General features: G+C 43.0%; 1 protein-coding gene across 3 annotated transcripts in view; it reads left to right on the top strand.

The window, feature by feature from the left end:
• NTRK3 (neurotrophic receptor tyrosine kinase 3) overlaps nt 1-16409 on the top strand; it is a 350817-nt gene extending 334408 nt beyond the window's left edge. For 2 of the 3 annotated variants that reach the window (XM_057494680.1, XM_036931897.2), the window contains 2 exons: nt 6934-7092; nt 9715-16409. In XM_057494680.1, coding sequence (XP_057350663.1) covers nt 6934-7092; nt 9715-9900 — 345 coding nt within the window. In that variant the 3' untranslated portion in view covers nt 9901-16409. Of the gene's footprint in view, nt 1-2508; nt 2551-6933; nt 7093-9714 lie in introns of all 3 variants that reach the window. The other variant, XM_057494679.1, reaches the window with a different exon arrangement.
• Nucleotides 16410-17076: the final 667 nt, after the last annotated feature.

The following is a 17076-nucleotide window of genomic DNA, read 5'->3' as shown; positions in this document are numbered from 1 at the left end:
TATACAACAGATAGTGTGTTACCTTTTATCTAAGAAAGTGAGGGAAACAAATATAATCTGTATTCACTTATGTTAAAAACAATAGGACAAACAAAAAATGGTTGTTCGTGGGGAGGAAGAGATAAGGAGGGAGGGAGTGTCAGAGACGGAAGTAGGGTTCATGTACCTTGTTTTCTGGTTTTGACTTTGAAACTGTGTAACAGTCTTCACATCATTATAAAGCTGCATAAAATCAAATGGGAAAGAAAAAGCAAAGCAATTCTTAATAAAAAGTGAAATGGTTTCCCTTTTGTGTGGAATCTAAAAAATAAAATAAAACAAATGAACAAACAAAACAGAAACAGACTCATAAACAAATCCAAGATAATGCAATCCAAAGATTTCCAAGTATATATTTTATTTCCAAAATAATTTCTTGGAATCTTTGCCTTATTCTCATATGCTTCCTGTTTCAAGGCTCAGCCTTCAGATCCTTGAAGTATCTCATTGTGAGCTTGGATCTTTCACTAATATTTCTGGGGCAGTGCCTAGGGAAGTTACTTTATCTTCTGGGAATTCAATCACAAAGGATGGGAGGGAGGATGAAGGGAGGGATGTGGCTGGTCCTCAGTGTGCATTAACTAGGACTTTTCTTAGATTAGTATGGCAGCCCATTGCTTGTCCGGCTAGGTTTTGCTCTGGGGATGTTTGTCAGTGTATTTTTTTTTTTATCAGGCAAGGATTTGACTACCACCTTTCCCAGACTGGATCTTTCTGATGTGGTTGAGGTAGCCCTGGAGGAAAATCAGTGTCATCTAGGTGGACCTTTCCAGAAAATATGGAAAACCTAGCATGTAAATTCACACATAGTGAACAGCTGTTGTACTTTATGTATATATATATACTTTAGCATTTGTGGTGCTCAGGTTTTACTGTATATCGTCTCATTTAGGCATTTTAGACATAAGTCCTATGTTGAAGACAAAGAAGTTGACACCCAAAGAGATTAAGTGCTTGTCAAAAGTCACATCAGAACCCAGTGTTCTGGCTTCCAACTGGATGCTCTTTTTGTTGTACCACTGACCGCTTGGATTCTTCTGGAGGGATGCCCATATGAACTTCACCAACACTGGGGGGCTGACCCGTGAAAATCTAGATAAAATTTATCTTAGTAGGGTCCCTGTGGCTAATTAATACCCTTCTAACACTTTCTGCCCAAACATTAAGCTCATCAAACGTTACACCAGCACACTTGCATGTCTTTCCCTGCGAACTTGGAGATTTCAATTTGGAACATTTCTTCTGGAATGTGTATAAAGTCATCACATAAGGCAAACACTAGCATCAGTTTGGAGGAATGTGTCATCTAAAGAGAATGTTCCAATATCCTTGACTTTTTTTTTTTAATCAAGAAGCCGGGTACAATAAACCATTCTACCAGATTCTATCACAAACATAATTTTTCTTTAAAAAATCATCTTCTGATATGGAACTTACATAAATGAGGCCCAACAGTCCTTCCTTTCATTGGCTTTAAATTTTCAAATGCTATACATAACCATGCTAAAATGACAAATAGCATAGAAATCCATATAGTAAAAAGTGGAATTTTCTCTTTAGTGCTCACTTTCATTTCCCTCTCTAGAGTAGACCACTGCTTTAATGGCTGAATTTCTAGACTTTTCTCTATTCATTTACAGAGTTACACATATTGCCTTTAAACATATTTGCTTATGTATACCATTTTTTATATGAATGAGAATGCTAATATATATTTTTAATGTCTTATGTTTTTATTTAATGTATCACTTGCACATAATTCTATATTCCTTTTAACTGCTGCATATACATTTAATGATGAATAAATTGTTTCCCTTAAAAACAGTGAAATAAACATCTTTAGCCAAGTATTTCTGCTTATATGAGCAAGTTATTTTTCAAAGATTCCTAGAATTGAAATTACTAGGTTAAAAAGCACTTAACATCTTTAGGGTGGACAGATTCTGCCAAGCCACCCTCAGAAAAGGCTGCCTCAATTTTAGCAATAGTATTTGAGAATAACTCCTTACCTCATACCTTCTCAAGCAACGGATGGTATCAATCTTTTCAATTTTTCCTACAATACATTCCAAACTGTGTCTCTTTGTTGTTTTAATTGACATCTCTTCACATGTTTGTAGTCATTTGTAGCGCTTTTGTGGATTATCTGTTCTTATCCTTTACTCATTTTTCTATTGGGTTGCTTTTTAAAACTAATTTAAAGGAAACACTTTATAATATATGGATTTTAATTCTTTGTCTGTTACCTATATTGCAAATATTTTCTCTGCCATTTGTCTTTTAACTATGCTTATTTTGTATTTTGCCATGCAAAAATTCTTAGTTTATACAAGTTGTATCTCTAAATCCTATCCTTTAATGGCTTCATGAACATGTGTCTTGTTTAGGAAGGACTTCCTCTCCTGAGGTTATACAAATACTTATCTAAGTTTTCTTCTAATATTATTATTGTTTTGTTTTTATGTTTAGCTCTTTAATCCATCTGGAAATGATTTTTGTATATGGTGTGAGGTAGGTATCTAAGTGTACTCTTTAAATGAATAGTTCATTGTCCCAACACTTTGATTACTAACCCATCATTTCATATATTAAATTCCAATATTTATACATGAGTCTACTTCTGGACTTTATTTATACCATTGATCAATGAAATTTGTCTATTCCTATGCCAATAACACAGTGTGTTCATTACTGTAGTTTGACAATATGTTTTGCAATTTGATAGAGCAAATCACTCTTGTTCTATTTCAAGTACATCTTAGTTTTTATCAGCTATTTACTCCTTTAGATGAATTTTGGTATCATATCAATTTCCATACATCATTCCATTGGGGTTTTCATTTCGACTGTGTCAAATTTTTAGATTAATTTGAGGGAGGAATGAGAGATGTATGATATTGAATTGGCTTATTCAAGGAAATAACGTATTTTCATGTATTTGGATTTTATGTTTTTCAATACTTTCCTTTAAATAGACCCAGTACATTTTATGTTAAGGTTAATGCCTAGGAATTTTATACATTTTTTGTTACTGTTATACAAACAATCTCATTTTTCATTGAATTTGTTGCTACTGGTATATGGGAATAGTTTAATTTTTGTAGGTTCATTTTGTATCTGGGTAGTTGACTAAATTGTATAATGGGGTCCTAATTGCTTTATAGTTAAATGTTTTGAATAGTCGTATATCACATGCAGTCAATGGCAGTTCTGGCTCTTCTTTTTCATTATTTCTATTTTACTTTTATTCTTTCTTTATTGCATTGGCTAGGACACCTGAAGAATATTGTATAAAATCAGTGATAGAAGATTGCTTCTATCCATCCTATGTTTTGTTAGTAAGTATGATATATAGTGTGTTAAATTGAGGAAGTTACCTTCTATTACTAATGAAGTAGGGCTTTTAATTAGGAAGAGGGGTTGGAAATTTTTGACCTCTTTTGAAAGGATGTTTTTTCTTCTATCTCTTAATTAGTAAATAAAACAGATTTTGTGAAGCTGAGGCATTCTTGTATTACTCTTACAAAACGTATTGAGTTATAATATGGAATTCTTGTGATATATCATTAATTCAATATGCTAATATTTGATTGATATTTGGAGACTATGTTCCTAACAGTTTTACACATAGATAGATAAAATACCTTTATCTCTATTCATATGTTTAAGGCTATATGCTAAGTTTGACTGATTTTATCATCAAGGACCTTCAAACCACAGAGAGTTTCTTAGGAAAGTTGTTGGTTTTTTGTTTTTGTTTTGCTTTGGAAAAGTATACATAAGATAGAAAATTTTAGTAGAACCTACCCATGAAACCTTATGGACCTTGTACTTTTTTAATGTATAGATTTTTTACTAGGAGTGTAATTGTTTTTGTGTTCAAGTTTTCTACTTTTCTTAACTTCTTCCATTAATATTTTCTAATAAATCAGTTACAACACTACATTTCCAAATTTGTTGTTGTAATATTTTTAGTACTTTACATTTGTTTCCTGTATATCTCTTATTAACTTTGCTAAACGTTTATATTATTTTGAAAGAACTAGTAACTGGTTATATAGATACAGTCTGCTTTTTATTTCTCCCTTTTGGTTGTTTGTATACTTGGCTTTGTTTTATATCACTTCCTCATTTTATCTTTATTGTTTATTTCTTGATTTCTATAAATTTGTCCTTTTGGTCTTTTAGCTTTTTTTGTTGAATCCTTAATTTAATTATATTTTTAGCTATTTTTAAAGTAAGTGCTCAAATGCTATAATTTCCCCCAAATTACTTATCTATAGTCCATAGATTTCCATGAATAAGATTTTAATTATTATTGTAATAAATAGCTTTACGTTTTATTTCAATTATTTTCTTTACCAAATAATTTTTTAATTGCCCAAAGAAAACCTTTTTAAAATGATCCTTTTGTTGTTCATTTCTATTATACTTTATTTGGTACAGAAAAGTTTCTTATTTTTATCTTTACTTTGTTTTTCTCTTGGAACTTCAGATTTCCTTTGAGATATAACATATTATGGTTTTTATGAATATTTTTAGATTATTGAAAATAATGTGTAGCTTTTTAGGGAGGCCAAAAGACACATCACAACACTCATATCCATCAATTAAAACTCATCATTTTATTTTTAAAATGGATATTCATTTTTGTTGTCTTCTTTATCTGTCAATTTGTGAAAGAAGTGTTTTAATTTTCCATTATAATTGTAGCTTTGTCAGTTCCCTTTTATTTATAACCTATTTTTACTCCTTATATATTTCTGTTATTGTGTTAATTAAGCATAAAAGTTCTTGATTATCATAGTGGTAAATTTTGCCAACTTCAAATATGACGTAAACCACTGTGTCTCCATTTAGTATTTGACATTCTGATTTTTTTCTGTGTCCATTCAATTTTTAATATTTCATATTTAATTGTGTAAGTTGCATACTGAGGGTATAAATTGAATATACATTAAATTTTCCTTTTATCATTGTATTTTTGCATTCTCTCATTTTCAATATTTTCTGATTTTTCTTACATGTCTTTTCTAAATAACATGCATCTTGATTTTTTAACATAAATTTTTCCTTTATTTAAGAAGTAGTATAATCTTTGTGTGCTTATTGTCTATAGTGATTTTATTTAAACTTCTTTTTCATTTTGTGCTTTCTATTCACCATTATCCCCATCCTTCTTTTTGATATTGGTTAGAGATTTTTGGTTCTATTTTCCCAAAACTGGTTTGGAAGCTATATGTGCTATTTCTATTCATCTGGAAGCTATTTTAGTATTTTATCAGGCACATTTAAATTTAAATTATTAGTATCAATACTACCGTCTGTAAGCCCCCTTCCCTTCCCTTTTTCTAGAAGAGAGATCCTCTCTAGGCTTTTAATTATTTCTCTGCCTTCTCATCTATATACTTATGGTTGAGATTATCTGGAAATTTCATTCCAGATAAGTACTACTAATGATAGCAATGTAGCTGTATTAACATTATTAGTATTATTATTTAGTTTATATCTCTGTTTTATAGAGAGCCTTTATTAGAGTTATTGTGTTACATTAAACTACCAAATTACCAACCATTATTTAGATTTAAACTGCATTTTTGCAGCTTATTTGCTCTGCACAGTTTGTTAAGTTCCAAGTCATTGTATATATTAGGTTCTTTTTTCTGTTTTTGTGGAATGCATCCTCAACTAATCTTTGCTCCTTTCTTTTCTGAAAGGCTCTGAGTGGTACACTTTCTGAATCTTTGCTCTTCTGAAAGAAACATCTTTGTCTTTCTACTTGATACAGAACTGTTTTGATTATAAAATCCCAAGTTGAGAGGAATTGCTGTAAATCTGCATTATCACATATCTTCTAAAATATTTCAAGATAAGGCAAACATAATTTCCTTTTTTAGAAGCAAGACTGCCCAACTCCCAACTAGTCATTCTTTCTTAAGCGTTCATTATTATTCCTCCAACTGGCCCACTGTAGAAACGAGAACTGATTAATAGCTCATCAGGACATTTATAGAGAGCTCTTCATAGCAACAGTAAGGGCCTTTCCAATGACAAATCTCATGAATGAGTCAGAATTTCTAATTTCTGATGCTCTGCTTACTAACAATGCAGTTAGTCCCTGAGTCCTGAAACATGCGTGAGTTTTCTTCTACCTGTGCTGATACCACTAACCTGCTGGGCAGTGAAGATTCCCCTAATTCTTCCTCGGGAAAGGGCACCTTGACTGTCAGTCATTTCCTCTTGTCCTTGGCTATTAGATCTGTAGGCCCATGGATGGGTCTCCTTAGGCTTTTTTAAAAGACACTCTCCTCACTGGCCTGTGAGATCCTGCCAAGGACTGTCATGAATTCTGTTTTGGACGCCTGCTTCCTTATTTGCATGTAGTCTTGACACGTTTGGAACTTCTCCATCCCCTTCACTGGAAACATTGAGTCCTAATGTGAGGCTCAAGTGAGAAATTCAAGATTGTCAGGTAGAAGTCATAGTTCTACAGATTAGATGCACGTGACCATTTATGCTATAAGCACTTTGGCCAAGGACTCTAACCTAATATGTGCATATACTCTGATACTTGATGGCCCTCAGTGATTTCACCATAGTCCCAGAGTCTGAAACTGCCTCTCTCACTGCGAATCATCTTGCGATCTCTCCTTACGCGGTGTGCCAGCGAACCTAAGCTCCCTTAGGTGTTCCCTCTAGCTGCTGCTCCAGCTCCTTCCAGTATTGTAGCCTTCAGATGTCTGTGTCTCCACTGGCCCTCTGACACAAGTTGCATCAAGTGTGGCTGTCTTAGAGTAAGATGCACTGAGAGTGCATCTACATATGAGGACTGCAGACAAACTGTTGCTGGCCACCTGGTCACTCTGCATGTGCCTCTGTCTTGCACCCTTTTAGGTTGGAGGGCACACCATGCTCCCCATCCGTTGGATGCCCCCTGAAAGCATCATGTACCGGAAGTTCACGACGGAGAGCGACGTGTGGAGCTTCGGGGTGATCCTTTGGGAGATCTTCACCTATGGGAAGCAGCCATGGTTCCAGCTTTCAAACACAGAGGTACGGAAGGGGGCAGGCAGGGACCTCAATCTGGAGGAAGGCTGGTAAGAGATGTCTCAGGCCAGGACTTAGGCACAGTGTGCAAAACTTGGGTGGGGTTTGGAGCCAGCAGAATAAATGTGTGCACAAGCCAGAGGGGAGGGCTTCTTAGGAAAACAAGTAAAGCTTTAGGAAATGTGGTATAATCATCAAGAGAGCCAGAAAATTAGGTGTCTAAATTGAGCTGCTGGTCATGTTTCTGTTCCTTCTGCTATCCTTAAAAATCACAAATGTTTCACTAAGGAAATAAAAACAGAGATCAACTCTGCATTTTTCAGTTGTGCCATCTTGTGGAAATGCCTGTGATTTAGTATGACCAGAGAATCTGAGTCCCCAAGGCTTTCAGGGACATGCTGGATGGTGAAATGGGGTGACAAATTTCACTGATAGAGCTGTGTGTGGACTTCCAGGAATAAAACGACTCATAATAGTAAACATAAATATAAATACATTATAGATTTTTTATCATTTTGATTTACAATAGTAATAAAAATATTGGTAATTAAATTTTAACACTAGGTAACGTTTGGTGCCAGGCACACTTCTAAGCACATTAACTATATTAACTCAGTACTTTTCACACAAATACTGTAGAGATTTGGGGCAAGAGAGGGGAACTGCTTGGAGTTCTGGAGTAGACTTGCTAGAGCCTCAGAGGTGAAGTTTCTGTGGCATGGAGAAGTCCTGGGCTCTGATCACAGGTCTCCTGCCTCCAAAGCCAGTCAAGATGGTTTGATTACATGTAGACTACACTCATGTCATCTAGTCTACGTCTGCACAGCACTCATTTGCCACTTGGCCGTGGGGTTGGCATCCCAGCAGACCTACAAAAGACTGCAGCTATTTTTATGGTCTTCTGTTTTTTGTGAACGTGTGAGCACGAGGACTTTTTAGAAGTGGAATCTTATCTGAATATTCAAGAAGCTCTCTTTCTTTTGGAACTGTGGTCATCTTAGCTTTCCTATGCACTGACTTATTTAAGTGAATTTCAAAGACTAAAAAGAAGGTGTTTCTTTAAATCAGTAATATCGGTCACAAGCTAAATGGACCTTGACCACATTTCTCAAAGTAGGACAAAACATTTTAATGACCTTTTAAAAGCAGTGAAAGAGGGTTTATCAGGACCCATGTGTTAAGGTGTTCTAAAAAACTGTTTTCCAGTGGGGTTGATGGTAAACACAAACACATATATGTACATGCATGCACACACATGCATATACACGGGCACACACATGCCTCCATGTAGTTTTGTGGCCCCAGGGAAAATGGGATCTGAGGGGGCTCTCAGTTTCAGCAGATCTGCCCTGGGTACCCAAGCTGGCTCACTGTAGCCAACAAGGTGTTTATGGTCATTTCTAACATGGCTTGGTAAGGCGTTGGCCTTAAACCTGGACTTCCTGCCCCCAGCCAACTCTCCCACTCCACCCACAAATGTAAAGGCAAACAAGGTCATTCTCTTACCAACTAAACAGAGTCCAATCAGGGTGAAGGGAGAAAATGAAACATCTTTTCATTTACTCAACTAGAGATGACCGTGTGTATTTTTATCACTGCAACCTATCTTCAAACGAGAAACCTGTAGTTTGGGGTAGGTAATTTGCCCAAGGTTACCCTGTGGTAGAGTTAGGGAGAAGTTAAAACTAGTGTGACAACTGGAAGAGGAAACCTTGAGAATTCCCACATTCAGTGTCAGCAGAGAAGCACCATTGAGGAATTGGAAATGAATCACCAATTACAGGCTTGTCCTAAAGCAGCCGGCTGGGGTTGGTCTAGCCATACATTGCTCATTATCTTTCTACTCCTCCTATGGCCTTCTCTTTGGTATGTTGAGCCACATAGTCCCTTCTCTTGGCCTCATGTTTTCCCTACAACACTCTTAGTAGTGGGGATGTCAGGATGGACATTTGATTTGCATCTTACAGATAAGGCTGCTGAGATCCTAGAGGTTAACTGGTGTGCACCTGTGCAGAGGTGAATCAAGCAGTCAGTCTAGTGTTAGGACTTGGACAGAAACAGAATACATGGTTTAGTGCAAAGAGCAGGAGACATGGCCTTGTCCAGAAAGGAACCTAGGTAGCGGCTCAGAGGTACGTACAGAGGCGTGACTGGGAAGGGAGCTTACCAGGAAGTGGGGGCTCATGGCAGATAGGCATGGAGGGGCCACATAGCCCAGAGCTCCTTTGAGGGGGTTTTGGAGCCATGCAGGCTTATAAGAGGCAGAGGGACGGGTCAGATACCCAACCCCATGGCCGAGTGGCAGATGAGTGCTGTGCAGTCAGTCACCCAGGTGAGAGTCAAGCCTGGAGAGGAAGACAGATGTAACAGGAAGAGTGTGAGAGCCCGTGACGGCCTGGCCCACGGGTGGAGGACCAAGGGCAGCGGTGGGCGCGGCCAGCTGGGCAGCCTGCACAGGGCGGATGGGGAACTCGGTGCCGTGGGCTGCCCGGCCTTCCGCCTGCACCCGGGGTGGGGGGGTCCCGGCTCCGCCCTGAGCCGCTCAGGGAAGTGGCTGCCTCCTGCTGTCTGTGCACCATGTTCTCAGGCTGAGCTTCGGAGGTAACCTCCGCATTCTCACTCTTCCAGGTCATCGAGTGCATCACCCAAGGTCGCGTTTTGGAGCGGCCCCGAGTCTGCCCCAAGGAGGTGTATGATGTCATGCTGGGCTGCTGGCAGAGGGAGCCCCAGCAGCGGCTGAACATCAGGGAGATCTGCAAGATCCTCCACGCGCTGGGGAAGGCCACGCCCGTCTACCTGGACATCCTCGGCTAGTGGGGCCGGGGCCACACATTCCTGCTCCTGTCTCCCGGCCTCCCCTCCCCTTCTTCCGCCTCGCACCTCCTTTCTTCATCCTTGACTGAAGCGAACATCTTCATATAAACTCAAGTGCCTGCTACACATACAACACTGAAAAATAAAGAAAGAGAAAAACCCTGTAAGGCAGTTTGGCATATATATATATATACGTATATATATATATTTATATATCTAACTATCTATCTATCTATATCTACAGAGAGATACCTTCTTCTCTAATACAGAGGGAAGCTATTGAAACAGAAACCGCAAGACTGTCACACCGACTCAGAAAATCTTAAATATTATGAACACAAATGAAAACTCCCTTTGACGTAAGCTGCGGCCCGTGCTTCCTTCGCTCCAGCTTTTCAGAGCCGAAGACCTTGACGATGCAGAGACAATCTTCAAGCTGGGACGGGAAGGAGCTGGGGTGGAGTGGGAATAGTCGTTGCCCAGGTAATCACCTGCACAGGTGTGTTACCTGCGAGCTCTGCACAGGCGCATGGGCAGACCTCATCCACCGAGCTCAGCAAGGAAATAGCACCAGACTGGGTGCCTCTGGGATGCCTCCTGCCTCCCCTGGCCATTGTCTCTAGGCCCTCCCCCTTCCCTCCACTTCAAGGCAGTTCTGTGATTCGGCCGTTCTACAAAGTAGAGTCCTGATGCTTTCGGGGGGTCAGCGATGACTCCTACCAGTAAACACGGGAACAACAGCAGAACACGAAACCATGACGGCGGTGGACTGTGTCCACGGTGGATGTAAACCATGCTCCGGTCCCTTCCAAATTTGAAAGCGATGATCTGTCATCTACCCTCTGAACCTTGAGAACTGGATTTTCTGGACTTAAAGAACCTCAGAAGAAAGAGCTGAAATCTAAACACTGTCAAGGCACTGCCTTCCATCTTTCCATCCCCAGAGAGACTCCGTGACTCCTACTCCCACATTCAGGCCTTTGGGGAGCTCTGGGGGGTAGGGAGCAGCCCCTGAATCATCTGCAGATGTGGGCACAGCAGTGTCCCGACAGCAAGAGACGTAGTTCCTTGTAGGCCATTGTAAGGTGTGCGCCGCTGGGGTCTCTGTTTCTCACCCTGCCTCCCCTAGCCCCTCGCCCCAACTTCCTGGCCTTCTACCAAGTCCCAGGTGAACCCCACTGCTGGGGAGGAGAGCCACGTCTGGCGAGAGGCAGGGAGCTGGCAGTGGGGGAATCTATCTGGTGTCTGCACCCAGCCCCTTGGCAGTCTCCTCACGTTTGCAGCCCCTGGAAGGATTGATGCATCTGCCTTTGAGCGGCTGTGCAAATGTAGGGGCTGAGAAATCGCTTTTGTGGCTGGGGGTGGGGGGTGGGGCTGCGGATCCCTGGGAGATGTCCAATGCGTGGCCATGGCCGCAGGCCTGGCATCTTAATGAGGGCCGAGCCCTGCCCAGGGCAAGAGAGTGAAGCATGCAGGCTGCGGCCGGCTCCCGCTGTCCCCGCACCAGGGGAGTCACTGTGTTCCCGGCTGCTGCTGCTTGCGAGGACTGCAGTGGGGCGGGTCTCTGGGCCTCCCTGACACAAGACGACAAAATGCCTGCGGAAGCCAACAGGCTGGCCCACAGAGCCTTCCTGCTGGGGAGGAGAGGCTGTGTCCCTCCAAGGCCTCCGGCCCCTCCACCCGACCCCAGGCCCAGAGCTCCCTGACCGACTGGCCTTCACCCACCTGCAGCCTCCTGGGGGCCTTGTCCTGCCAGCGTAAGGGACTGTCAGCAGCCTGCACATCCTGGTCAGCTGCAGTGTGGGCATCCCTGAGTCGGGGTCAGGACTGAATTCTGTGTTTGTGGTTCTGCTGCTTTCTTAGAGCAACAAATGTTTTTATTCAAATAGAAAAGAGCTGTGCTCAGACTGTAGGCTACAGCTGGGATGCAGGGATCCGGAGGCTGCTCAGCTGGCCTGGGAAGTGGGGGGCAGCTGGAGTTTGGTGGGGGCTTTCTCAGCGGGCTGTGCTCCCAGCCCTGAGGACTTTGAAGGGGCGCCCTTCGGACTGACCACCTCAAAGGACTCCTCTGCTGCTGGCCAATGCGGTTTCCCTCCTGTCTTTCCACCTGGAGGCCCTGGGTCTCTTCTGGGGCTGCTCCTGCTGGACGGATCTGGGCAGTCAGTCTGGTTCTGAACTGGGTAGCTAAGGGAGGGGTGCTCACAAAGGGAGCGGTCGGGGGGGCTGGGAGGGGTGTCTTTGTTTAGATGTGAGACCCCGAGGGTCCTCTTGCTGCCATATCATCCCCAGAAAAAGACCCTGTGTGGCTTCTTTCTTCCAGGCTGTGTGTTTCTGGAACCTCATCGTCTGATGGGCTGGGAGAGGGATTGGAGGCTGGTGGGCCAACTGGGAATGAGGAATGTGCTAGGGTCTCAGCTCGGGGCACTGAGTCGTTATGGCCCGATGGAGAAAGGCAGTTCCTCGGGGAGCGGGAGCACCGAAGGGAACGAGGTTGCTGGGTTGCCCTGTTCTTAGTCCCACAGGCCTCTGTGTTGGCCTTGGGTCATGTCTCCAGCATGTCCATCATCAGCAGCTGCCTGTTGTAAGAGCAGAAGGCAGAGGGTGGCATAGGAAGGAGGCGTGGAGGCGGGACTGCTTGCTTACTGATCTCGGACTCTCTCTGAAGAGTCTACACTGTTGATTTAATACCCTTGGCAGGTAAAAAAAAAAAAAAAAACAAAAAACTTTTAGGAGCATGAAGGAGGCAGAGAATAGGGCTGTGGAAAAGGAGGGGTACTCTACAGCTGTGGGGATGGTAATTATTCCCCCTGCAGTGGGACAGGATGGTAAAAATTACGGTGCCTCAGTTTCCCCATCTGCAAAATGAAGGGTGTGCTTGCTAATCTCTGGCCTCTTCAAGTTCTGAGTTTTTAGATTCCAGCAGCATGGAGTCACTGTGTCCTTTTTCTCAGTACCACCCTGCAGTGCCGGGGCCAGCCCTCCTCAGGCCGTGTGTGGGTGGGGCAGCTGCCTCTGGGGGCCACCCGGGCACTCTTCCTTTGCCCATAGATCACAACAATGGAGAGACTGCAGTGGCTGAGCTCCTTTAGGCTCGGAGAAAGCATTTGGTCTCGTTCCCCGTCCCAGCCTTCCTGCACACCGAAGAGCACCAGCGAAGGTTTATTTATTTACTTACTTTTAAAGAGCCTAATGCAGTTAAATGAGTTCTGAAATGACAATCCCGCTAGGAGTACGGCCGCCCCAGTCCACTCACTGTCACCCCTTTATACCAGAAGCTACAGTTAAACGGCCAGGGCTGAGCCGGTGTGAGAGCGGGGCTTGGTGTGAGCCATGGGGACTGTGTGTGCCGCTTAGGTCACCCAGGCAGATGTCCCTGCTGTGCCATCCTCACCTGGTGCCCTCCCAGACTGGGTGCGAGGGGCCCACCTGTTGGGTGGTCACCTGGGAGGAGGGGGCACGGGAGGGTCCTCCCAGCTCTTTGGTGGTGAACCCCCATGCTGCCCTCTGACTATACCCTTGGCCTCTGAGTGGATCGAGAGAGTGGGCCTCTCAGCCTCCTCTTGTTAACAGACAAGGACTCGATGCCTCCTCCACTGAGCAGACCCCGCACAGATCATCCCTGGAGACAAGCTTCCCACTGGAGACAAACCTTGGTCCTTCTGGCTTCTGGTTGGTTGACTGCAACCCTTGCTCTGTGGTGATGCTTACTTTACAGAATACACTAGTGCAAACATTTCTGGTGCTACATCCTCCGACAGAAGCCAGCACCGACAGGAGGGCTGACAGCCAGTTTCTGAGGCCGCATGAGACTCTTGCGGAGAAGCAAGTGTGAGCCAATCATGCCGGGAGAACGTGGGCCGCATGGGAAGCTGGGTGGGAATGCGGGGCGGGGGAAAGGCCATCACAATCCCTGCCTTCGCTTTTAGTTCCCCAGGTGACCTTGGCCAGGTCAGCTCATCTATCAGAGGATCAGATTTCTCATCTGAGACATTTAAGAGGGTGGAACAGATATCCTTAGGGTCCCAGTTAAAAAAAAAAAAAAAAGCTATGCTCTGGTCCCACCTGTTTTTCTTTTTGTTGTATTTTGTTTTCTCACTTTGCTCGTTAGAAATAAGAGAGGAAATGAAAGTCAGGTAAGGAAGGGAAGGAGCAAACATGTCCAATGGCAAGAAATTGACGATAGAAGGCAGACGGGAAAGGGATATTGGTGGGGGAACCAGGTACACAAGCCGGGGGCCCCATTTCCTGGTTTTCAAGAGGGCTGCTGCCAGGCCCCCTGGTGACTTTCACCAGCCGGTCCTCCTCATCTACCCTGCCCAACACTGACATGCCCGAAGTTGGCAGAAACTGGTCCAAGATCAGAGACAGACCTGCCCACTTCTCACGCAGGTCACTGGGAATCTGGGGTCAGCACCAAGAGATTTTTCCCTTCAAGTACTATTGTAAGGAGGTGTATTTTGGAAAGAGGGCAGGGTTTGAAGTTGCAGACTATTCACCAAAGTCCTTTTGCCATTCAGGACCGGCTTTTGGCTTCCCCTTGCTCCCTTTTGCCAAGCCAAACAGCAGTAACATTTTCTTGACTGAAGTACGTTTAAGACAGTGGGCAGCCTTGGGATTCAGGGTCTTCTCTGTGCTTTTTTCAAAGTCTGGAGCCAAGAATTATCTATCGATGTTTGTTGAACAAGCCCACGAACTGGCAGTCAATTTGTCCTCAAATTCTCCTGGGACATTGGTGGTCAGCTGTGGTTGGATGCCAACCTGCTAGAATGCCTAATGGCATCTGCCCTGGAGCAAAAAAAATGGCACCTTTAGCTCAGGGCTTGGAGCTGTAGTCACTGTGTTTTTGGTCCCTGGAGTGCCGACCTTTTTATGTGATACCAAATACATTTTTTTTTTTTTTTTTGGCCAACACTTAATAGGTTTTAGGAGAAAATTCCGAGTTTTTGTATCATTACTAAGATTTCAATATAGGCTTCAGAAAATGTTTTGGGATTGCTTAACCTCACTGCTAGTGCCATCCTAGGAAAGGTATAGACCTACATACATTGGATGTTTATATCTACATATTCAATTGCAATAGCATCAGTGAAGGTCTGCTTGGAGTCAGCAAGACCTGTGTGGAGTCAGCAAGATTCCATAATGCTTGATCTCTCTGAGCCTTACGGTTCTCGGGGATGAGAAATCCAGAGATGGACTAGCCTAGGAGACGTTCAGAAAGGTACTGATGGGACACCTGTCATCTTATAACATTTGACCATTTGGTGCTCCGTGAATTAAATTATGCTGATGACTACATTCTGAGCATCCAAAAATCACTCTTTCAGGTTGGCTGCCTGGTAGATTACCACAGGGGAACCATTTCTGCTGTATGCCATCTGGGGGTTGGTATAGCATTTACCAGCCCTGCAGGTGAAACCAGCCCCCAGCAGGGATGGGAGAGAATGTGAGATGGTGGGAATCACTTGGTCTTCTGCAAAGCCTTGCTGACCGTGGTGGGTATGGTGAATATCACCACACTAGGTATTAGGACTTTTGCCGTGAGCACAGGCTGTCCACCCTAAGGGTGAAATTGGCTTCTGATAGGGTCTTTGTTTCCCTCATGTCATCTCCCCAAAGATAGTCCCTTTGGCTGCTTAAAAGACTCCTGTACTTTGCAGCAAAGACATCTCTGGCCCAAGTCTCAGGATGCCAACATAGACACTTTTGTATTTCACAGGGAGATCTGTGGAGATTCAGAGTCCCCATCAAAACACTTGGAATTCTGGATCAAAGTAATAAAATTCAGATTCCCCTTTCTCTTGATCTAACCAAGTCCCAAATTTAAAACAAGGCCTGGTTTCATATTTGCAGCAGGAACAATGTCTTAAACCAGTGTGCTGGGCTGTCTTCCATTGTATAGAGGCAGAACAGTAAGCTTGTTAATTTTTGCTAATCGCCAGGGTAAACCTGACTTTGTGTTTAGTGCCATGGCCCAAGCTTGCAGCCTACAGGAGACATGTAGGGCTGACAAAGCTGGAAGTTTCTAACAGAGGATGTTTCAAGATAATACAGATGAAGAAAGGCCTTTTGGACATCTTTGGATGACCTTTGGAAAGGCCAGTGTGTTGGTGCTCAAGTCTTGCTTTTCAGTTGAACATTTTAGGAGAGGAATTGATTTTTTTCTCACTTTGGACAATGACACATTTAGACATCCTTCCTGAAAGTTCAAAGGCCTGAGAGCCCAGATACCCGCTGTTTACTTTGATATTATTTTGGATGCAACATCCCTGAAGTCCAGCAAGAAATGTGAATATTCAAGTCTAAGGCTGAAAGTTATTCCTTCATTTAAGAAAAGCGTATGGGAGTGATAAAAAAAAAAAGAGAAAAAAATCGTAATACTTTAACTGGTAGAACATACTCAAATGAAGGGCTTCTTTGAATGTTTTCTGTCTTGGAGAACCATCCATGTTTCATCTCCATTTAACAGCTTCCCGACCTCTAGCAGAAGCCTCTGAGCCCACCTCTGGCATGAACAAATAAACCTGGTCCAGGTGATTTGATTTCTGCTTCCCGTAGAAAAGAAGTAAATTTCAGTAAAGAAGATTTTCCTTTATTTTTATTATTTTCACTTTTACTGTTTTTTTTTTTTTTTTTTTTTTTTTTTGTGTGTGTGTGTGTGTGTGTGTGTGTGTGTGTGTGTGTGTTTGGCTTCTATCCTCCTGCTTCTGTGGGACTGACAGTCTAGTTTCTCAAAGTCCATGAAAGTCTTAACACGAGGTGAATTCCAGGACCACAAACAGTTTGGACTTCAAACAGTGAGAAAATTGGTGTTGAATGATTCGGCACACAAAATAGAAAACCTTCATTTCCTGCAGGCGGGAAGGAATTGACTGTTATATTAAGACTTCTGAAGGAGTCCTGCCCTGAGTAATTTCAGCGCTGTCAGACAACGCTGACATCTAGATTAACCTCTGTGCAGTGAAGTTTACTGCAAAGCTCATTGAGATGCATGTGCTGTATCTCTGCAAATCTCATCTGGAACCCTCGGTGGCCCACCCTCAGCAACGCCCGTCCCTCCCGCACCCGCTGCTCTCTCTATCCGTGAACTTTCAGCCTCCAGGAGCAGAGGAGCCATGACTGGGAGCTGACCTCAGGAGAGGGGGTTTTGACCTCCTTCTGATCACAGTGCTGAGCCAG

The sequence above is a fragment of the Manis pentadactyla genome, chromosome 18 (assembly GCF_030020395.1).
Source record: "Manis pentadactyla isolate mManPen7 chromosome 18, mManPen7.hap1, whole genome shotgun sequence".
In the NCBI taxonomy this organism is placed as follows: Eukaryota; Metazoa; Chordata; class Mammalia; order Pholidota; family Manidae; genus Manis; species Manis pentadactyla.
The sequence above is the reverse complement of the archived record's forward strand: the minus strand, read 5'-3'. Positions and strand labels throughout refer to the sequence as shown.